Genomic DNA, 24,391 nt, shown 5'->3' with positions numbered 1-24,391 from the left:
AAACTTCTGTCTTCTCAGCCTGTAATTTTTTTCAAGCATTTGATTTAAAATTGTCTAATTCATTATTAAATATTATTCACATATTTTAATTTTTAATATTTTTGACTATTTTTATTGCATTAGATTAGGAAAACTTTTGTAGGATGAGAGTATCTACCAATTACAATATTATTCTGTTGCAAAAATGAATCTTCACTTTCCCACACCGACATGGCTGTGTAGTGTTTTAAGTACAGTGAGCAGGTAAGGTGAGATTTCATATATAAAGTGCTATGGTAACCGGGGTGCTTTTTAAAAAACTTGGTGGGAAAAAAATAATAGACATGACTAAATTTCAAACACAATTCAGTCTTGTTGCTTTTATTGGACAGAGTTCATGACTATATGTGAAGATTTGAAACACAGTTACATGGATAGCTATTATATATTATAATAGGTATTATAATATTATAAAAGTTCAAAGATAGCCTAATAGGAAGAGAAAGAGAAATGCCCACAGGGAAGTCTTTAGGTACAACTCAGTATTCAGATTCAGAAGACAGCCATGGACAGGAGTCAACTCAGAGAGTGTGAGATGCAGTGAGAGTTACTCTTTTTGCCTGTGTGGGGGTATGCCTTGCAAGAGTCCATGCAGCACTCAACAGACATGCAGAGATGCCAGTTCCAGTGCCAGGAGATGCACATAGGGCAAGTGAGGGACCTGCTTAAAAGCCTCATGCCCCACAGAGTCCACAACTCCATGGGCATAGACTTCAAGATCCCAGTTACCAAAATCCCCTAGCTCAGGGAAGCCCAAAGTATGGCGTCCTTCCGCATCAAGTATTTGTAATTCATTTATAACTCCTCTAGTCTGATGCAGATTACCAATCAGTGATTCTTTTTCTCATAAGCAGTGTTGCTTAGAAACACATTTGACATTTGACTCTTATCAGGTTACGAGGGGAACAGAGCTTGGAAGTTAACCTAACAGAAAATTATCTTGCAGAAAAGCAAAATGTTTTTTTAGCTCTTTAACCACAATACGTAAATACGAAGGAAAGATAACAGAGGAGCAAGCTATGCAGACTTAAAATGTTGTAAACTTAATAGATGAGAAGCCAGACTTCCACCAATATTAATCATGAAATAGGCAAAACCAAACCAAACCAAACCAAATCTCCTTTGTGGCTCATAGCTGTCACAAAGATCTTGAACCTTATTTACTGACTGTCTTATTCACCACTATATTTCTAGTGTCATAAATAGTAGGCATGCAGGAAATGTGTGTTGAATGAACAGTAAGTGAATGAATAAAAGACCCCTTAGGCTAGACAATTGATAAATAAGACGGGCCAAACTTGCAAGTTAGCAGGTTACATTCTTGAGTGAAGTGAAAGCTGACAGATCTTTTGATATCCAGGTAAGGGGGTATGGACCAGTTTACTTAGTGATAAGTGACCCCTGAGAAACCACTGCTGGGTGTCAACTCAGACAAAAATATGTTAATGCTCCTGAAGCATTAAAGAAAATTTAAATCTTTGAATATTTGGTTTAAGAAGCCAAGGAGGTATCAAAGTTTTATAAAGTTTGTATTAACAAAAGTGTTAAAAGATAACTCATTTCCTTAAAAAATAATTACATTTTGGAGTGTTTATTCCTCTCTTTAAAAATTTTTCTCTAGTTCATCTTAAATAAAATTATGCTTTCTTTGCGTGAATATAAAATTATATCCCAAATAATGGGATAGATCTTATGTATTGAATGTGCACTCTTTGGTTAATAGAACACATATTTCAATTTACTTGAAAATGTATTTTTTTTTTATGTTTTACCATTAACTCACTAGCTCTTAAACCTGGTTGAGTGAGGCACAGTCAGATTGATGGTTTTAGTGATTGCAGCTAAAGAACCATTCCACACCCAGGAATTCAGGAACATTCCAAACCCAGTGAATTCCAAATTCATTGTTAGGAATGCTTGCAAAATGGCTGGTATGTATCGTGCATTCAAATGAGTATAACACTTTTTTTTTTTTTAAGGGGGGAGTTTATATTTGTGTATTCCAGTACATCGATGTTAAGAACATTAATTAATTATGAAAATAAGTTTCCATTTCAAACCAGTAGTATATAAAAGTCTAATCTGTACTTTTATTTGTTTCTTATGTTGTAAAGAAGTTATGAGTTGTTTGGTACATTTAGATGCAAACCTGATTAGTTATGGATTTATTTTATTGAATAAGCGGAATTTGATATGATCATCTAACTCCAGTAGGAATTGATAGGCAATACAAATAAGCCTTCACTTTGTGAGATGAACATTGTTGTCCTTAATTACAAAACTAATATGTTTTTTAAAATCTGATGTCAAAAAATTATCAGCCTACGGACCGGCCCGGTGGCTCAGGCGGTTGGAGCTCTGTTCTCCTAACTCCGAAGGCTGCCAGTTCGATTCCCACATGGGCTAGTGGGCTCTCAACCACAAGGTTGCCAGTTCGACTCCCGCAAGGGTTGGTGGGCTCACCCCCTGCAACTAACAACGGCACCTGGACCTGGAGCTGAGCTGTGCCCTCCACAACTAAGACTGAAAGCACAACAACTTGACTTGGAAAAAAGTCCTGGAAGTACACATTGTTCCCAAATAAAGTTTTGTTCCCCTTCCCCAATAAAAATCTTAAAAAAAAAAACAAATTATCAGCCTAAAACACTGATTTAGAGGGTAGTTATTTATACTCTTATTTATTCCTTTTCTAAAAGTATCATATATTATCTTTAAAAATTACTTAGGGTCAATTTGTATTAATATGTTTTTATAAATATATTCATTGGAATGGCTATGATGTCCTTATTTACCAAACTAAAAAATGATAGGAAAAACTATACATAATTTGAACAGATGGAAAAATTACCAGTGTGTAAACCATGTCCTGGCCATAAGGTTGGCACTTTTGAATGCCTTAATAATCCTTGGTACACTGGAATGATTTAAGCACTAGAAGGAGTTCCAAATGGTGTATCCTTACAACACTTTAATTTATTAATATATTTGAGGCTTCAGCTTTTGTATTCCTCCTTAGTTTCAGTCTCAATTTCAATTGCTTTCTGTCTTCCTTTGAAAGAAGCCATGCAAGTATCCACTCCAAGGTACTCTGCAAGGGCAATCATCATGTTTGGAGACACCATTCTAGAGAAAAACAGAGAAAAAAAATCATAATACTTTAAGAGGAGTCAAAGAGACTTCTTCGCAAAGATTACTTTCCAAGTACACAAAGTGTGATGCCCTGATTCATGCCGTGTACATGTCACTAAATGAGAGGGATGAACAAAGAAATGCTGTGTCACCTACACTGTGTGGCATCGGACATCCAGGGAGCTTGGAAAACTCCCAATGCTCGGGCCACAACTTATCCATATATTATACACACTGAATTTTGTGGAAAGACTATGTACATCCTTATTTACTAGACTAACAAATGGTAGCAAAAATGAGAAAGAAAACCAGACCGACTAAAGCAGAATTTCTCAGGAGTGGGCCCAGGCATCAGGGTTAAATGTTCCGCAGGTGACTCCAATGCATACCTGAGGTTGAGAACCATCGCTCAGGTTCCGTGAAGATGGAAGAACTGTACCTTTAGCTTAGTTCTGCTTAGATCAGCTCAGTTCTGCTCAACCTAATTTAACTTAGCCAATATTTATTGCGCGAATATTCTGTGTTAGGTACTGTACTAAGTCTGGAGCATATAACCAGCAACAGTGCAGAAAGTGGGCCCTGTGCTCCTGGAGCATGCAATCTAGCAAGGAAGACAGATGTTATACACACATTCATAGGGGTAATGAGTACTGCAAAAGGCAGGGACAGGAGAGATGGGATGGAACATCCAGGACTTTGATGTAGATGCTTAGGGCAGCTCTTAAGCCAGGATGAATAGAAAGTGCCATCTTAGGGCTTCCTGTGTGCATACATGTCCAGTGAACGCATGAATAAACCCAACATGGCAGGAAAGTATGTTGAATCAGGTATAAATAGTAAAGTACTAGATTTATTAATAACATAATTTTATAATAGTGAATCACTGGTTGTGTTTTTGACTTGGCAAGTAACTTTTTAATTTTTCTGGTGACACACTCAGTTTTTACCCCTCTATTTTTCAAAATAGAATTGTAGATTAGTCAAACTAAAAGAGTTCGCCAATAATAATAATAATAATAATAATAATAACAACAACAATAACTGTTTCTCTTGAAGTAAATAATTTGTGCTCTGTGAGGCCTAATTTTCTTAGTGTCTGGAAAAACCAAGACACAGCTAGCTGTAGTCTAGTAAATTTTCCTTGTGCTATTGAAGTTCTTCCTTTTACCATTTAAAAAAAAAAATGAAGTTACTTTCTGGCAAAAGAGGTAACAGTGATGGGACAGTTTGTTCACAATTAACCAAAATGATAGAGAGGTCATTATTAACTTACTGTTTAAGGAGAAATGCAAAATACATAAATTTGGGCATTACTAAGTAAAGTTGTTCCTCTAAAATAGCATTTACAATTTTCTGGGCCACATACTCCTGCTCCAGTAGAGGCAACAGAAATGGATATCTGGAATAAAAAGAAAGAGTTACATTGTCAGAGTGGTACTTTTTTTTTCCCCAGACTGGTATTTTTTGTTGTCATCATGAACACTAATCATTAACTTTCAGATATGGAATTAATAGTTATAAATATCCAAACAAAATGTAAGTATTAAGAACTGCCTTATATTTTCTCTTATGACCAATATTGGGACAGTGCTAATACATTTTATTTCCTAGAGTGAATTCCCTGCCTTTACTGATTTTCTGCTATGTGATGGTCTGGACATATGGAAGGAACTGCTTTTAGATTTTTTTTTTCATTTTTCTTCTCTCCATCTCAAACATCAAGTAAGTGTGTACTATTAAAAAGCAAACTTGCAAAAAACAGTATTTTACCAAAATAATATCTTGAGCATGTGTAATATGGCTTTATTTTAGGCAGACCATTGTTAAATAGTAAGCAGAATTAGATGTTTGGGGGCCGGCCTGGTGGCTCAGGTGGTTGGAGCTCCGAGCTCCTAACTCCGAAGGCTGCCAGTTCAATTCCCACATGGGCCAGTGGGCTCTCAACCACAAAGTTGCCAGTTCGACTCTCAACCACAAAGTTGCCAGTTCGACTCCAGCAAGGGATGGTGGGCTGCACCCCCTGCAACTAGAAAAATGGCAACTGGACCTGGAGCTGAGCTGCACCCTCCACAACTAAGACTAAAAGGACAACAACTTGAAGCTGAACAGCACCCTCCACAACTAAGATTGAAAGGACAATTTGACTTGGAAAAAAGTCCTGGAAGTACACACTGTTCCCTAATAAAAGTCCTGTTAAAAAAAAAAAAAATGAATTAGATGTTTGTGAAATCAGTGGGAGTTGAAATGGGATGAGCATATCGATAAAGCTCCTATAAGGCATTACTTTGACATTTTATACTTTTATATCATGCTTCTCTATTATTTGAATCACACCTACTCAAGAAATTCTGTTTATCTCAGCTGATTCTTGAAATCAGATCAATTCCCATAATTGAATGTTGGTAGTCTTTGTATTTTGTACTCCTAAAAGTTCCTTAGAACTGTGTCCTAAAGGGCTCCACCATTTATTAAAAGACACTTTTCCAAAGAAAAATAAAAATGATTAACAAGTACATAAAAAGGTGCTCAGTTTCACTAATCATTAGGGAAATGCAAAGCAAAACCACACTGAGTTATCACCTCACACCTGTTAAAATGGCTACCATCCAGAAGACAAGCAATAAGTATTGGCGAGGGTGTGGATAAAAGGGAACACTTGTGCACTGTTTAGTGCAAATTGGTACAGCCACTATGGAAAACCATATGGAGGTTCCTCAAAAAATTAAAACTAGAACTGCCATATGATCCAGGAATCTCACTTCTAGGTATATATCCAAAGGAACTGAAATCAGGATCTTGTAGAGATGACTGTACTCATTGCAGCTCTATTCACAATACCCAAGATAAAGAAAGAGCATAAGTGTCCATCAACTGATGCATGGATAGAGAAAGTGCAGAATATTATTCAGCCATGGAAAAAAAAGGAAATCCTGCCGTTTGTGACAATTTGGATGAAACTTGAGGGCAATATGCAAAGTTGAAATAATCAGACAAAGGTGAATACTGTATGATATAACTCATATATGTGGAATCTAAAAATGGCAAATTCAGAGAAACAGAATAGAACGGTGGTTGCCAGGGGTTGGGGGGTGGGGGAAATGGGGAGATACAGACTTCCAGTATAAGATTAACAAGTTCTGGGTATCTAATATTAGTACAACATAGTGATTATAGCTAATATTGTGCTTATATACTTTAATGTTGCTAAGGGAGTAGATCTTAAATGTTCTCACCACAAAAAAGAAATGGCGGGGTCAGACAGGTGGCTCAGTTGGTTAGAGTGCGAGCTCTGGGCAACGGGGCTGCTGGTTAGATTCCCACATGGGCCAGCGAGCTGTGCTATCCTCAACTAGAATGAAGTCAATGAGCTGCCGTTCAGCTCCCAGGTGGCCAGATGGCTCAGTTGGTTGGAGCTCGGGCTCTCAACCACAAGGTTGCCAGTTCGACTCAACTCCCGCAAGCGATGGTGGGCTGCACCCCCTGCAGCTAAAAAAGGCAACTGGACCTGGAGCTGAGCTGTGCCCTCTACAACTAAGACTGAAAGGACAACAACTTGACTTGGAAAAATCCCAGAAGTACACACTGTTCCCCAATAAAGTCCTGTTCCCCTTCCCCAATAAAATCTTAAAAAAAAGAAAAAAAGGAAATGGCAATTATGTGATAGGATGGAGGTGTTAGCTCAGCTATGGTGGTAATATATTGCAGTATATAGATGCATCAATACATACATCTTAAACTTACACAATGTTATATATCTATTATATATATACACATCATATATATAATATATCTCAATAAGGCTGGAAAGATATTATCTATATACATCATTGTTACTAAAAACTAAGAAACTAAGAAAACAGTCCTATTTATAATTGCATTAAAAAGAATAAACTACCTAGGAATAAATTTATCCAAGGAAGTGAAAGATTGGTACACTAAAAACAATAAGATAGTGATGAAATAAATCAAAGAAGACATAAGTATATGGAAAGATATTCTGTGCTCATGGACTGGAAGACTTCATATTGTTAAAATGTCCATATTACCCAAAACCAGTTATAGACTCAGTGTAATACCTATCAAAATTGCAAATGGTATTTTTCACAGAAATAGAACAAAGAATCCTAACATTTGTATGGAACCACAAAAGACACCAAATAACAAAGCAATCTTGAGAAAGAAGAAGAAAGCTGGAGGCACCACACTTTATGATTTTAAACTATATTACAAAGCTATAGTAATCAAAACCATATAGTTCTTGCATAAAAACAGACAAAAATCAGTGGAATAGAGAATCCATAAATAAACCTGTACATATATGGTCAATTAATTTACAACAAAGGTGCCAAAAATATACAATGCAGAAAGGATAGTTTCTTCAATAAATAGTGTTGGGAAAACTGTACAGTCTCATGAAGAGAATGAAACTGGACCCCTATCCTACACCATACACATATGATTTATAAGTAAAAAAATATTATAAATTCCACATAGTCAATTGCTTCTCATAAATACTTTCATTGATTTTTGAGGCATTACTGCATCACATGTAATAGTTCACTGTATGGATATGCCACATTTTGGTTATCCGTTCATTAGTTTATGGACATTTGGATTGTTTCCACTTTTTTGCTGTTATGAATAATGTGGTATGAACATTTGCATATAAGTTTTTGTAAGCATGTATGTTTTCATTTCTCCTGGGTATATACCTAGGAGTGGAATTGCTGGGCCATGTGATAACTCCCTGCGTAACATCTGAAGAACTGTCAAACTATTTCCCAAAGCACCTGTACCAATTTATAATCCAACCAGCAATGTGTGAGTGTTCTACTTTTAGTAGTACCTCATTTTTTTGTTATGGCTGAATAATATTTCCTTGTATGGTTATACCACATTTGTTTATCCATTCAGCAATTGATGGACATTTGAGTTATTTCCACTTTTTTAATATTATGAAGAATGCTGCTATGAACATTTGTGTACAAGTTTTTGTGTGGGTATATGTTTTCATTTCTCTTGGATATATAGATCTAGGAATGGAAATATGGTAACACTATATTTTTGAGGAACTGCCCAACTGTTTTCCAAAGTAGCTGCACCATTTTACAACCCCGCTAGCAATATATGAGGATTCCAATTTCTTCATATTCTCATCAACATTTATTATCTGTCTATTTGAGTATAGCCATCGTAGTATGAAATGGTTTTTCATTATGGCTTTGATTTAAATTTCCCTAATGACTAATGATGTTGAACATTTTTTAATGGTATATTGATTATTTGTATGTCTTCTTTGGAGAAATGTCTACTTAGATCTTTTGCCAATTTTTAAATTGGGTTGTTTGTCTTTTTATTGTTGAGTTGTAAAGACCGCCTAGTACATTCTGGATACAAGTTCCTTATCAACCATATGAATAGCAAAAATTTTCTATCATTCTGTGAATTGTATTTTCACTTTCTTCATGTCCTTTGAAGCACAACTTTTTATGTTTTGATGAAGTCCAATTTACTTAACTTCTGTTGTTTCTTGTATTTTGGTGTCACAGCTAATAAATTATTGTCTAATCCAAGGGCACAAAGATTTGCACTTTTTTTTTGTTTTTGTTTTTGTTTTGTTTTTTTGGTTTTATCTCTTACATATAGGTCTGTGATGTATTTTGGATTAATTTTTCTATATTGTGGGAAGTAGGGATCAAACTTTACTCTTTCGTATCTGGCTGTCCAGTTGTCTCAGAACCATTTTTTTAAAAAAAGACTATTATTTCCTCATTGAATTGTTCTGGCATCTTTATTGAAAATAAATTGAGCATGATTATAATGGTTTATTTCTAGACTCTCAGTTCTATTCCATTCATCTATATATTCTTAGCCCAGTATCACACTATTTTGATTAGTGTAGCTTTGTGGTAAGTTTTGATATTGGGAAGTCTGATTCACTCCAACTTTCTTCTTCTTTTTCAAGATGGTTTTAGCTTTTTCGGTTCCCTTACATTTACAAATAAGTTTTAGAATCAGCTCATCCATTCCTGCATAAAAAGCATCTGGGATTCTGATAGTAATTCCATTGTATTTGTAGATTAATTTGGAGAGTATTGGCATCTTAATGACAGTAAGTCTTCCAATCTATGAACGTGAGATATATTTCCATTTATTTAAGTCTTCTTTAATATCTTTCAAAGATGTTTTGTAACTGTCAGAGTATGTTTTGTACCTTTCTTGTTAAATTTATTACTAAGTATTTTATTATTTTTGATGCTATTGTGGATGGAATTATTTTGTTAATTTCATTTTTAGATTGTTGCAAGTATACAGAAAGAAAATTATTCTTTTGGATATTGATCTTGTATATTTCTTGCAAACTTGTGCAATTGATTTCTTTGATCTAATAATTTCCCTGTACATGTATGTATTCCTTAGGATATTCTATAAATACAAGATCATGTCATTTGAGAATAAAGGTAGTTTTACTTCTTCCTTTCTAATCTGGATACCTATTTTTTTCACATTCTTGCCCAATTGTCCTGTAAACAGGAATTGAATCAGAATGTTGAAAACAGACATCCTTGTCTTGTTCTTCATCTTCGGGTAAAAACATTCAGTCTTTTATTACTAAGCATGATGTTAGCTGTAGGTTTTTTTTTTTTTTTTTTTTTTTTTTTGATGCTGCTTGTCAGGTTGTAGAAGTTCCCTCTATTCCTATTTTTTTTGGGTGTTTTTGTCATGTAAGTGTTAGATTGTCATATGCCTTTTCTGTGTCTATTGAGGTGATCATGTAGCATTTATCGTTTATTCTATTGATGTGATGTGTTACATTAAATTATTTTCATGTTAACCCAATCTTGCATTCTCAGGATAAATTCCACTTGGTTATGGTGTATTATCATTATTATATGTTGCTGGATTCAGTTTCTAGTATTTTGTTGAGGATATTTGTATTTATATTCATAAGGGGCATTGATCTTTAGTTTTATTTTCATGTGATGCTGCTTGATTTTTAGTATCAAGGTGATACTAGCGTCATAGAGTGAATTGGGAAGTAAATTGGGAAGTGTTAAGTCCTTTTTTTATTTTTGGAAGAGTTTTTGAAAGTTTGGTATTAATTCTTATTTAAATGTTTGATAGAATTCACTAGTGAAGCCATCTTGACCTGGGATTTTCCCTGTGGAAAGTTTTTAGATTACTAATTCAATCTCTTATTTAACTCAATTTGGTATTTTTTATTTCCTCTTGAGTCAGGTTTGTTAGTTTGTGTCTCTTTAGGAATTTGTCTATTTCATCTGAGTTATCTAATTTGTTTTCGTGTGGTTGTACTTAGTATTTTCTTATGATTTCTTTTTCTTTCTGTCAGAAGTGATGACCCTTCTTTTATTCCTGATTTTAGTGCTTTGAATCTTTTCTCTTTTTCTTTGGTCAGTCAATCTATTTCATTAATTTTGTTGATCTTTTCAAAGAACGAACTTTTGGTTTCATTGACTTTCTCTAGTTTCTTATTCTCTATTTCATTTATTTCTGCTACAAATTTTATTATTTCTGCTTACTTTGGATTTAATATGGTTTTATGTTTTATAGTTTATTAAGGTGGAATATTAGTTATCATTCAAGGTTTTCCTTCTTTTTTTTAATGTAGTCATTTACAGCTATAAATTTCCTTCTAAGCATTGCTTTAGCTGCATCCCATAAGTTTTGCTATCTTGTATTTCCACATATTTATAAATCTCAAAATTTCTTCTGGTGTTGATTTCCAATTTCATCACATTTTGGTCAGAGAACATGCTTTGTACGATTTCATTCCTTTCAAGTTTATTGATGGTTGTTTTATGTCCTGGAATATAGTCTGTCCTGGAGAATATTGTATGTGTATGTGGGAAGAAGGTGAATTCTACTGTTGTTAGGTGGAATGTTCTGTAGGTGTCTATTTTGTCTATTCATAGTGTTCTAGTGTTCTATGCACTCTTGATCATAGGACATCCTTTAATGATTTTTTTTTTTTTTTTAGAATAGGGGATTTTATTTATTTTTTATTATTTTTCTTTTTTCCCCCCAAAGATTTTATTGGGGAAGGGTAACAGGACTTTATTGGGGAACAGTGTGTACTTCCAGGACTTTTTTCCAAGTCAAGTTGTTGTCCTTTTTCAGTCTTAGTTGTGGAGGGTGCAGCTCAGCTCCAGGTTCAGTTGCCATTGCTAGTTCAGGGGGTGCAGCCCACCATCCCTTGCAGGAGTCAAACTGGCAACCTTGTGGTTGAGAGCCCACTGGCCCATGTGGGAATCGAACCAGCAGCCTTCGGAGTAGGAGCATGGAGCTCCAACCGCCTGAGCCACCGGGCCGGCCCCGATTTTTAAACTATACTTTTTGAGTTATTTTCTTAGAGGTTTTTCTAGAGCATAAATAACCTATCAGAATCTACTTCAGATTTATACTACTTAAATACCAGTGAGATACAAAAAACTTTACTGTATTTACTTTACTTCTTTGCTACGAGCTATATTATCTCTCCCACTTTTGTGTTACTCTTATACATATTATGTATATATGTCATAAACCCAACAATACATTGTAATTATTACTTTATAAATTTTATGTTTTAAAGAAGCTGAGAGAAGAAAGGAGAAAAATTATATACCGGGGTGTCAAAAAAATGTATACAAGTGGACATGTTGGTCAATGTTGCAGAAGCAGTAGTTTACCATAATCGGAGGTGCCTGGACGCTGATGGTAACCATTTGAGCACCCCTTGTAATTGCAGAAGTCAAATGTGATTTGTATTCATCTTTTGTTATTAGTATATATTGAGTATTACAATTTTAATAGGTTTTTTCCTTTCTTAAAATGTGTACATTTTTTGGGCACCCTTTATATTTATAGGCTTTGTTATATCAATCTTCTCCATTTTTGATTCTCTTTATTTCTTCCTGTGGATTTCAGTTACCATCTGGTGTCATTTCCTTACTCCATTACAGTTTTGTCCCCACCTTCTCCTTTGTGATCTTATTGTTAAAAAGATTACATTTCTATATGATATAGGCCTAATAATACTATTATGTCCATATTGTTTATATATTCGATTTTAAAATCAGTTAAAAAAGGGAAGAAATACGCATTTATGCTATCTTTTTAAAATTACCTGCTTTATTACCTTTACTGGCATTCTTTGTTTTTCTTCATGTGGATTCAAATTATTCTCTGGTGTCACTTACTTTCAGCCTAAAGAATTTCTTGTAGTATTTCTTTTCTTTTCTTTTTCTTTCTTTCTTTTTTTTTTTTTTTTTTTTTAAGATTTTATTAGGAAGGGGGAACAGTACTTTATTGGGGAACAGTATGTACTTCCAGGACTTTTTTCCAAGTCAAGCTGTCCCTTCAATCTTAGTTGTGGAGGGTGCCATTCAGCTTCAAGTTGTTGTCCTTTCAGTCTTAGTCGTGGAGGACGCAGCTCAGCTCCAGGTCCAGTTGCTGTTGCTAGTTGCAGGGGGCGCAGCCCACGATCCCTTGTGGAACTCGTGGAATTGAACTGGCAACCTTGTGGTTGACAGCCTGCGCGCCAACCAACTGAGCCATCTGGGAGGCAGCTCAGCTCAAGGTGCCTTGTTCAATCTTAGTTGCAGGGGGCGGAGCCCACCATCCCTTGCGGGACTTGAGGAGTTGAACCGGCAACCTTGTGGTTGAAAGCCCACTGGCCCATGTGGGAATTGAACCGGCAGCCTTCGGAGTTAGGAGCACAGCACGGAGCTCCAACCGCCTAAGCCACCGGGCCGGCCCTTGTAGTATTTCTTGTAAGGTGAAATGCTAGCAGCAAATTCTTTCAGTTTTTGTTTTCCCTTAATTTTTGAGTTCATTTTGTACTTGTTTTGCCTTAATTTTTTGAAACAGTTTTGCTGGATATAAGATTCTCAATTTTTTTCTTTCAGCACTTAGAATATATTAGAATATATCATTTTTTGGCTTTTATTGCTTCTGTTGAGAAATCAGCTATTAATTGTATTTGGACTCCCTGTACATAATGAGTCATTTTTCCTCTTCAAGATTTTCTTTTTGTTTTCATTTTTCAACGTTTTGAATATACATTGTGTCTGAGTATTTACCCCTTATGTTTATCCTAGTTGGAGTAAAGTTAGCTTTCTGAACATATAAACTAATTTTTTTTCCATTAAATTTGGGACGTTTTCAGCCATTATTTCTTTGAATATATATTTTTTGTTCTTTCTCTCATTTCTTTCTGTTACTCTCCTGTTCATGTGATATGAATAATGGTGTCCCAAATTTCTCTTAGTCTCTGTTCACTTTTCAGTTATTTTTCTTTTCCCGTCCCAAATTTACATTGTTTCTTTTCCACTGTCCAATTTACATTGGGTTCTTTTTTATTCCAAAAATAATTTCTATCTATCTATTGATAGTTGATGAAACATTGTCATACGATTTTTGCCATTTTAAAAATATGGATTCTTTTAGATCTTTGAATGTACTGATGATAGCTGCTTTGAAGTTTCTCTGCTAAATCCAACGTCTGGGTCCCCTTCAAAGTAATTTCCGTTGCTACATTTTTTTCCTCTGTATGGCACACTTCCCTGTGTCTTTGCATATCTTATACTTTTTTTTTGTTAAAAAGTAGACATTTTAGATAATACTGTGGCAATTCGGAATAATAGTCTTCCATAGGGCTTGTTGTTAGAGTTGTTTGCTTGTTTATTTATTTATTGACTGGACTAGTTCAATGAAGTCCTGCAATGTGTAGCTTTGGGTGTCAGTCCTTGGAAGATGCCATCTTGGGCATAAATACAACTCTTCCTGACTGTTAGGTATAACTGTGATTTTAGCCAGGCAATTTTTGACTGTTTCTTTTTCTTAAGTTTCTAGCTTGTCTGCTTCTATTTGTATCACACCCAGCTCTTAACCTCTACAATTTGCTAGCTGATGGCACTATTTTCTTGATAATGCTCTGACTTTTGGTCTTATGCACTTTAAGTTAGGTCCCATAGCAGAGACAGAGAGATCCCAGTCTGTGAGGCTGACTTTGACCCTCGCCTGGCAGAACCTTTGTGTTATAAAATAGGAGTTGGGTATGATGAGAAACTCACTCTTCACTGAATTATCTCTATTGAGCAGGATCTGAGGGTTGGCAGGAAGTAGTGTCACCACCCGGTTGCTGTGTGTATTTTCCACAATGCAGAGCATTGAAGGTTGGGATCTGCCAATATTTACTGTCTGGTGAGTCTACCTAAATTAAGTCTTCTACTTTAAGAAGATAGGAGATTTGGGACCTGCGATTTGACTACTGAAATTACTCGTGTGGCTCTCCAACAATAAAGAGCTGTTCTGCAAAGAAGAACTGCTCTCTTTACCAACAGCCTCTCCCCAGATCTTTCCTACCTAGTGGGAATTGGGGGTGGAGGGACAAATATTGTCTGGCTGAGTCTATCCACTCAATATCGGCCTTCCACAGAAAATGGGATCTTCAGATGTTCACTTGCTGTCAAACTAACCAGAATAGCTCTTTTACCCCAGGGAGCTGGGGAAGATGGCTACTGCTACTTGGTTGCCAAGCCCACTGAAACAGTTATTCTACAAGGCAGAACTGTGGGTGGGTAGGTGCAGTCCCTAGCCCCAGTGCCATTGCCTCCCAGTGTTCTTACTAAATTTCCATAGATTTTCTTGAATAATACTTCTCAATCTGTTTCATGCCTTTGATCAATCTTCAAAGATTTTGAATGATTGTCTTTGCTAATTTTGACCAGCTAAATAGATGTCTCTTTGTAAGAGATATTCCCCCCTATAGTCTGTCAACTCTTCACCTCCTGTTTTAATACTTTCTATTTAATTTATAGTTTCACTAGACTCTAAATAGCCTTATTGCTTTCTAGTCATCCTTTTTGTTGTCTGCCTCTTCCCTACAAATATTGCTGATTCATGTCATTTGTATCATATCCATCCCTTTTTTAGCAATTGTAATGGCTAACACATATTTATACTTTTCAATACAGTCTACTGATTGGCTCTTTTGTGTAAAAGCCCCCATACTTCATTTGCTTCCTCGTTTGGACTGTTCTGCCAAATGTAACCTTTATATCAAAATACCTCCCCCAGTACTTCTCCACATATATAAATCAATCTTACAAAATATTTTATCTTTTGGATTATTTTTACTTCAGTATACTTGTTAGGAAATAAATAATCTTTTCAATACTACAATGCTATATATTTTAATAACTTCTCACTACATGTTTCTGTTATATTGTAATATTCTGATTAGCAATTTAGGTTTAAGTTTTCACCATACCATAAACTTTATAACCATATTATTATCCATAATTGAATAAATTATTTAACTTAATTCATATTGAATATTTTTCTTTTACTAAATTAGGCATTCAAATTATTTCTTTTGTTTTACTGTCCATATTTCAAAACTTCAAAACAAAAAGATGACAATTGACATATATTAGAAGATTATTATAAGCAAAGATTACTATAAGATTCACTTACTTGGTTGTAGCACCATCAAACATCCCAGTTTTGATGAAATATGGACAAACAATGGTGGTTTTAATTTTACTTTTCTGTATCAGTTTTAATTCAAGGAAGAGAGACTCAGCAAAACCAAAAGCTGCAAATTTGCTTGAACAATAATCTGAAACAAAGTGAAGAACTGCTAGTAATAGAATTTGACAAGTTAATTTTTGGAATTATTTTGAAAATTGAAATTCCCTTTTCTCTGATCTATCTTTGAGCATAAAGCATCACCATTAAAGTCATTTTTGTGACCACTCTGCTCCTGTATCTCCACATTATATACTCAACAACAAGATGGAAATTATTTCAGTTTCTCTTAACCCAAGGAGACTAATGAACCAAGAGGTACATTCTTCTCTTTGTTTTTAAAAAAGAGAATATCTCCTCTTACCACTACCATTTTAAATAAGGAAATGGAAAGGAATGCTGGTGTTAAAAATAGATCCAAATATACCAGAAATTTCCCCTTGTTGCAGGAAATGTTTCTATACCTTGGAAGAGTCCTAATTTCTGGGTATCATGGATTGACAATATAAAGGCACATGGCAGTAAAGTACTCACCTGTTAGTCCATTAATACCAATTTGTCCTGCTACACTTGAAATACAGACCAAGTGACCATGGTTAGCTTTCATCATGGCAGGAAGGAAGGCCTTACAAGTCTGGGAGATATAAATACACTGTGTCAATATATCATTCATTTGTTATTTTATTTGCTCAGTAAGTATTTAATGAATTTTAGTTTCATTTAATAAATAGTTATTTAACACTTATGATGTGTTAAAATCTGTGGCAGTACAAAATAGTCACTGGTACCATGTAGTCACTATTCTCAAGGATCTTAAAATTTATTATATATTAATCTATAAGAAATACTATTTGACTTGTTTTTCCTTTAAAATTAACTGTACCAATTGAATTGAATCAACATTTATAGCTTGTTAAAAAATATTTAAAATTTAGTTTTTCTAGTATGCTGAGTTCTTCCTTGTAGTTTTCAGCAATTTGTATTAAAATTTAATTACATTCACCTTCCTGGCTTTACCAAAAACAAAGTTCCTCCTCACACCAATGGATTGGCAGAGTAGGAAAAACTGATCAAGGAAAGGTGAATTTCAACACAAGGAAAACACACTCTGGGAAATAAAGTGTTTTGGAATTGTCTACCATGACTTAGATATATTTTTAACTATTTTGATAAAATTCACTCATTCATTCTCAAGTAAGATATTAATTCAGTGTTCTAAGTTCCCACGCCTTGAAAAAGTCCCGATTCTCTTACTGCTGTGCTGCTTAGTTTCTCTCAGGGAACTTTTCCATTCTCTTTTCTCCTGATAATGGGCTCTTTTATCTCACCTCTACTCAGAAATAATAATCCAAAACTTGGAGATAAGGCAAAGAGATGATTGTGTGTCTTTCAAGTACTAGAGGATTTTTAAATAATTTTGCCCGAGGTTTATCTAACTATCTTGGCAATGTAACTGTGTTTCACTAAGTATTAGGACCCAGATATTTCCCAATCCTGTTAAATTAGAGGTTCACATGTAGAAAACTAATAGGTGTAATTTTTTGTTGTTCTTTAATAGAAAAAATAATACCAGAGGTAAGAATTTAGTGATCTTATTTCAACATTCTCTTTCATTGACTATACAAATCCAAATCCCTTATATCATCAATTTATCAGCTGTGTTATTTGGCTGGTTCTCCCAAAAATGAGTTAAATGAAACCTTGGCAGACAACTTGCTCACCATCTATTTCTATGAGATTTACAATTTTAACAAAGTCAGAATTTTGTGTTAAGAGTTTTGGACAGTCTTCTGAGATGTGCTTACCTATAAGGACCAGTAGATCAGAGAGAAGCTACTGTATCAAAGAATGTCACCATTACTTTCAAGATATTTTGGTGTCACTAACCTTGTTCCAGAACTACTGAATGGACTGATGAGTTTCTGCTTAGATACGGACAATGGGTCTCTTCTGACATTTCATGTTCAAGTGGAATAGCATTTTATATGTCTGTCTCTTGTGGTGATGACATCTTTGTTTTTCAAAAATTAAAAAATATTGTTACATGAGTCATTTCTAACTGCAGGCTAGTTAGAAATGGCAAGAGCTGGTTATTGTCTTTTAGAACAACTGTGTGAAAAATTCAGCCTGGGCCTCAGTGGGCATCCTTAGGGCAATCATCTGGTAGACCTGATGAGAATTTTTAGGGACTGGAAGCCTGTCTATGGAGATCTAGCTGCAGCGTCGTTATGAGTATCTGGAAGTTTGTCAACTTTCAAGAAGGTGAAGCTGAGTAATGGAATTGAAGGTATGTGTCAGTGTTACTTTTGATAAGGAATTTTGTGGGTTGAGGCAATGAAACTCCCTAGATGAAAGGGAAAGATAGTTGTGGCCTATAGCAGTCTGTTATATGGTTGAACACTGGGGAAATTTAAAATGATCAGGGTGAGCAGTTATCTACTCACAGGGGTCTAATCACTTGCAGGAGGTTCAGTTTTGTTCGTTTTTCTCCACCAGGGTTGGTTTTTAATTTTTTCTTCAAATGTATCTGTATTTGTATTTGCTTTTGAACGAAGGTTAAAGTTGCTACCAGTTTTCTGTGTCCAACTGAGAAAATTTTCCTTCCCAGAGAAAAAGTGACTAGGTATTTCAAGGGTCTGTCTGTGTTTATAGCTCTATGTATGGAGGGACTTTAAGAACACTCTATAAGATTAATTTATCATAGAAACCCATCATTTGTTCTTACTACGTAGATATCCACCATTAAAGGGAAGAGAAAGGAATGCAAATAAGTGTTCGGTGAGCAAGTAGTCATCAAAAATGTATTAATGAAACTTTTAAAACTCATTTTTAACCAGGGAACTTAATAGAGAATTATATATTGATTCAGGTTTACACATTACTCATAATCAAGGTAAATCTGTGAACTAATGAGACTTGTTTGATAAACAGCTATTTTCTCTGATTCTATCACCTGTGAGATATAATACAAAAAAAAGCATCAGATTTGCTTGATTTTATTTTATTGAATTTGATGTAAGACTTGGTTTTTCTCAGGAAAAGCCTAATTAATGAACTTCCTAAATTTTTTCACACTGGTCATGGGTCAAATAAGTTATCATTTTTGCCACGAAACATTTTAGGTTATGAAGATTGCAATGTGTGTTTAGTTAAATTGAATTACAACAAATGATGAATTTATTGTTAAAAAAAGTATTGACAGTTTTGAACTTCAGACAGTTCTGCCAATTGTTTGCACTTAGTTACTCCACTTGCACTCTTTTACAATTATTTGCTGTCATCTTTTTGAGAACCTTTTAATATTTTCAGTGATTGTGCTACTCTGAGTGTCCACGTAAATGACTTGAAGACTTTAGGATAATATCAAGTTGGGTAAATTTATGAGAAATCTTTGGTGATGCATAAAGTTTTTTTAAAAAATTAAAGGTTGGCTTGCTTTGTCTTGTGCACCTGAAACTAATTAATAAAAAAAAAAAAAAAAAAAAATTAGAAACATTAAAAAAAAAAAAAAAAAATTAAAGTTTGGGGCCGGCCCGGTGGCTCAGGCGGTTAGAGCTCCATGTTCCTAACTCTGAAGGCTGCCCGTTCGATTCCCACATAGGCCAGTAGGCTCTCAACCGCAAGGTTGCCGGTTCGACTCCCGCAAGGGATGGTGGGCTGCGCCCCCTGCAACTAGAAAACGGCAACTGGAGCTGGAGCTGAGCTGCACCCTCCACAACTAAGACTGAAAGGACAACAGCTTGACTTGGAAAAAAGGCCTGGGAGTACACACTGTTCACCCCCCCAAAAAAAAAAAAATTAAAGGTCATAGTGCGAAGGTATGGAGTCAACTAACACAGTTTTGACATGTTTTTGTAAAACTTGAATTGAGAAGGTAAGTTCAATGTGGCATATACTATATCTTGTAATATGATGGCAAAGTTAATTATATTTTAACATTATAGTTGAAAGCTAAACATGATATTATTATATAGCTATATGTATATTTTTATGTTTCAGATCATATGTATATTAATGCATATTAAAATTAATAAGCAAAATAAATGTATATATGATAAAGATTAGGGATTTGGGAGCTTAAAATTAGCTTTGGAATATTCAGTCTGGCTTAAACAATTGGTATTAACAGGCTATTCTTTACTTTTGTATAATCTGCTCAGAGAGTGGAGATTCTTGTCAGAATATTCTGAACTCTTAAGCTAATTTTTATCATGCTATTGAATTGCTAAAACAAAGGACAAAGCTTTGTCACATCTTAAAGCTCTTAGGTCTCTTATTAATTATACTGTTAACTTCTGTTAGGTTTATTTCAAAAAGAAACCACCTGTATTGTCACTCTAGCTATTAAGTTATCCCATACAATCATTCAGCTATGTTTTTGTTCGGAAAATAAAACTGTGGAGGTTATCATTGCATTCAAAGTCATCTTTGGCACTTTTTAGGTGACCAAAGTACCCAAGGCCTGTTCCCTTAGCTGAAATCATGACATGGCAATCAGTAGCATCAGAGATGCTAGGAACAATGAGGTCTATTTGGTATGTACCACATTTCTTCATTAGCTGAGCCCTGTTTTAGGAACTACCCTGAGGAAATGTGGGGAAAGTTGTCAGGTAAAAAGAGAAAGTCAACCTTCCTGAGTAAATTTACTAACACAAATATGTTCCATCAGAAATTGTACACTTGCTAGGGTGGAGAGAAGGGCTTTGGGGATTTGTCAGAGCTCTCATTGCAATGATTAATCAGATCTGTTTGAAATAGTTATGTTTTACACCTCTACCAGAGGGTTCTACTTTCACCAATTGATATTTCTAGTTACTGAAATAAATTAATCTAATCCATTCAGATATGTCCTCACCAGGAAGTTTATGGGCTCCCCTCATCATGTCTGAAGGATCTGGTGCAACACCAGAAACTGTGTCTGTGGAAGACAGAGCACAACAGGACACTCTAAAAGTTACGCTGGAAAGGACGGTGCCAGGCAGTCAGCTCATTGGTGCAAGCCACCCCGTGTGAGTGGACAGCGCCACTGTGAGAGGATACTCCATAGGCCCCACCAGGGCCTCTTTAGACCAGAAGCAGTTGACAGTATGAAAGCAGACTCTGACCAGGATCCAGCAGAGCAGGAATAATTATACAGGGCTGGATTATGGAATCAATGAGGAAAATTTAAATGTGCTCAGTGTTCTATTTTCTTATGGGCATATGAAGAAGGCTTTTTCCTTTGTGATCTATTTCTAATCTTCAATTAAGGAAGCTATACTTACGCAAGCTGCAATGAAACACTCTGAAAGGTACCTCATTCCAACCATTACTTTCAAAATTCTAGAAAAGTATCTTATGGGGAATCCTAGGGTAGATTATAAACTAACAAATCCTCAGGGAATGTGAGGATGGTGGTGATTCTTGTTCTGAACTTGGATTTCAGATGAGTATCTTCATAATGGGTTAAGCTTAGACAAATATATGGAAAGACATTGACTTATCCTAACTGCCATACATCCATAAATAATCAAGCCATTTTTATAGATAACATGAAAAATATTAATTTTCCTGTCCACAATCTACTTAGGGCAACAAGCAAATTCTATTACAATGACTTACTGAGATCCTTCCTCTTTCATGGCCATGTACTCATTTTTATAGGTTCAATAAGAATCAGGCCTTATTCTTACAAGGATGTAATTAAAGAGATTGTTAGTGCAACAAGAGCACAAGTGTGTCATATATAAGAATATGTTTCATTTTATCATATATGACAAGACCACATTTGAGGGATATAGCAGTTAGAGTTCATATGTGGAACAAATGCCTGCTAAGCTGCCTTTCCAGGAAGCTGGACTGATAACTGTTCTGTGGCTTACAGGAGCCCTCCCAGCTTTACAGATGTTAAGGAAGGTCATTTCCTGGCAGGCCAGAAACCTTGGCAGGATTGAGGTACCTCAAGAAAAAGGAAATCTGTCATAATTAGAAATACTACTGGCAAAACTTGGTGGAGACATTTTTTGGTTTTGGTTCTGTAGCCTTGGAACACATGAGCTAATAAGAGCATTAAAAAATTAAAAAAAAAACAAAATCTTTGGGAGGCGAAGGAAGATTCCTTCCACAATTTTCAGATGGAAGTTTATTCTCTGGTTTTAATGGTTGCTCAGCATCATCTCTCAAGATTTGTTGACATTCAACAAGAAGGCTATGTATGTTTATTAATACCTTTTACTGCAACTATGTAAATGAATCAAGCCAAACAGATTAGAACACACAATATCAAGGTACAAGTTAAGAGACTTCATGAGGCCTGAAGGATGAGAAGGAACCACCACATAAGAGGCAGGAGAAAGAATATTCTTGTTAGAAAGATCAGCTTGTGTAAAGACCCTCATATCGGAAAGAGCTTTATATTCCATGGGGTCTTCTCAGAATCCTTGGAGTATAGAAAGTGAGCAGAAAGTAGAGAAAGTAAGAGGTGGGCAACAGATGAAGGAGGCTATTGCCACATCATGTAGGGGCTTACAGGCCTTGATAGGTAACTGTATGTTATTCCAAGTGCATTTGGAATGCTCTGAACAGTTTTGAGCATGAAGTGAGATGATTTGGTTAGCAATCACCTTGTTCCTGTCTGAAGACAGGTGAGAAGACATCAGCGTTGAGGATGGAAGGCCATGTTGCACTGCTGACAAGAGGTAACAATGTCTTGGACCAGGGCTAACAGCAAAGAAGGAGAGAAATGAATGCGCTTGAGCATGTTTTGTAGGGAGAGCCAAGGATGTTGGCATTAGGCCAATGGAAGAATCAAGGATGGCTTCTAGATTTGTGGTGTGATTAGATATGGGTGCCCCTAGCTTTATTTGCCAGGTAGTATTTTCCCTTCCCCAAAGAAGTTTTGAGGTGGGGTGAGGGAGGGAAAGAAATCAGTGATTTTCGCAAATACTTATGGAACACCGATTGTGTGTCAAGCACTGTGGTAGGTGTTCACTAAATATTGGTTGAAAAAGATTTGTTTGTCTCCCGTAGGGCTTTCCAGTGACCAGGAAAGAAGGTCAAGGAAATAGTTCTGAGGACTTCAGAGAGTAGGTATAGAAACACTGAGTGGAAAGAAGAAGGAGCTTGGGAAACCTAAAGCAAACCATTCTAAGGGCCTATCCTTGGAGCCACAGAGGACTGAAGCCCTTCCTCTCTCTCCCTTCCCCATGGCTCCTAAAGTCCATTTCCAGCCACCTGTGCTTCCTGAATGCCCTGCCCCTGCTGGTGCCTGTTCATTTTTATCATAGCGTCAAGCAGAAGCCCTCTTGGTGGAAACTCCCTTGGTAACACACGTCTCCTTCAGCCTCCTAGTATTCATCTTCCAGCATTGCCTTGTTGTAGATGGTAGCCTCTAGACATATATGGCTATTTAAATATGCATTTAAATGAATTACATTACATAAAATTAAGCGTTTAGGTCCTCAGTCCCACCAACCATATTTCAAGTGTTCAATGGTCATGGGTGACTAGTGGCTACCACATTGAGAAGCACAGAAAAAGAACATTTTTATCACAATTCTACACAACAGTGCTGGTCTAGACACTACAGGCCTAAAGGAAGGCACCTTTGAGCTATAAATTTACTAATTCTCCTTCTTATGTAAAGAGTCCTTCCCTTCTCTCTTGCTTCTCCCTTCTGTAAGCTTGGGCTATCACTTAGCAGTTACAGGACCGTGGTAAGTCATTTAAACCTTTTGAGCTGCAGTTTCCTTATGTGCAAAATGAGGATGAAAATGGTACCATGGCTGCCATGTGGAGGAAAAGAACTTAGAGCAGTGCCTAGCTACAGTTATAGCTCATTTCCTTTGCTATGATGCCCAGTCATGCATGGACATAATAAACCACCACTCTGAAAATAGCCACTTTCTTTCTGCATAAGCTCCTCTTTCACTCATGAACGAATTAAATATCTTTTGTTTATCCAAAAAGAAATGGCTGTCACATTCTGTTTGTATTTTGGTAGGAAGATTTCTGAATAGTTTAGCATGTCTTGGGACCAAACTAGAGAGGGTGGAGGGAAGGGCCCTCCCCTGAGAGTTTGGAAGAGGGCAAGAACTAGCCTGAGCACGTGGCAAGGTGAAACCTGGACATGGTGAGAGGTCATTAGCCTATCAATGGGAAACTCACAAAGGATATATTTACAGATAAATGGCTGAACAGTTGTTTACAGAAATACATGGAGTTTTCATTCTCATCAAGAAAAGAAAATGAAAAAGAATGAAGATTTACCCAGAAATGAGACAAGGCATTTATAAGAAATGATCTTTCCACCATGTCATCTGGAGTGTTGAGAAACAGCTTTCCCGTCACAATTCCAGCATTGTTAATGAGGATGGTCACGTCACCGACTTCTTTTTTAACCTGGACAGAAATGAGGCAAACATTAATTCATTTGGGGGTGGTACAATTTAATATTTACTTTTCCAGGTCATCATTTTTTCCCTCATTTTATTCAGGGAGTTTCTTTAAAACTAGATATTTGTTTGCTTTTGCACATAGAAAACCAACAATTTTAAAGTAACTTTATGATCTAATTATATTAAAAAACACTGTGATTTGCCAGTTTTGCTTAAAGAATCGTGAGTGTGTGTGTGTGTGTGTGTGTGTGTGTGTGTGTGTGTGTAGAGATGACCTAATATTGCAACATTTTTTCTCTACCTCCTATTGCTAA

At 35.8% G+C, this 24,391-nt stretch overlaps 1 protein-coding gene across 1 annotated transcript in view; it reads right to left on the bottom strand.

Annotated features, from left to right (window-relative positions):
- Positions 1 to 426: 426 nt before the first annotated feature.
- Positions 427 to 24,391, bottom strand: part of LOC109434256 (short-chain dehydrogenase/reductase family 16C member 6-like) — a 29,596-nt gene continuing 5,631 nt past the window's right edge. Inside the window, exons 3-7 of the mRNA XM_088799424.1 lie at positions 23,950 to 24,081; positions 16,237 to 16,336; positions 15,649 to 15,793; positions 4,442 to 4,567; positions 427 to 3,162 (exon numbers count right to left, since the gene is read on the bottom strand). Of these exons, the coding sequence (XP_088655550.1) occupies positions 3,033 to 3,162; positions 4,442 to 4,567; positions 15,649 to 15,793; positions 16,237 to 16,336; positions 23,950 to 24,081 (633 nt within the window). The 3' untranslated portion in view covers positions 427 to 3,032. The remainder of the gene's footprint in view (positions 3,163 to 4,441; positions 4,568 to 15,648; positions 15,794 to 16,236; positions 16,337 to 23,949; positions 24,082 to 24,391) is intronic.

This window comes from Rhinolophus sinicus, chromosome 7 (assembly GCF_057876585.1).
Source record: "Rhinolophus sinicus isolate RSI-liver-muscle chromosome 7, RSI-T2T, whole genome shotgun sequence".
Lineage (NCBI taxonomy): Eukaryota > Metazoa > Chordata > Mammalia > Chiroptera > Rhinolophidae > Rhinolophus > Rhinolophus sinicus.
This window is presented reverse-complemented; position numbering and strand designations above follow the sequence as displayed.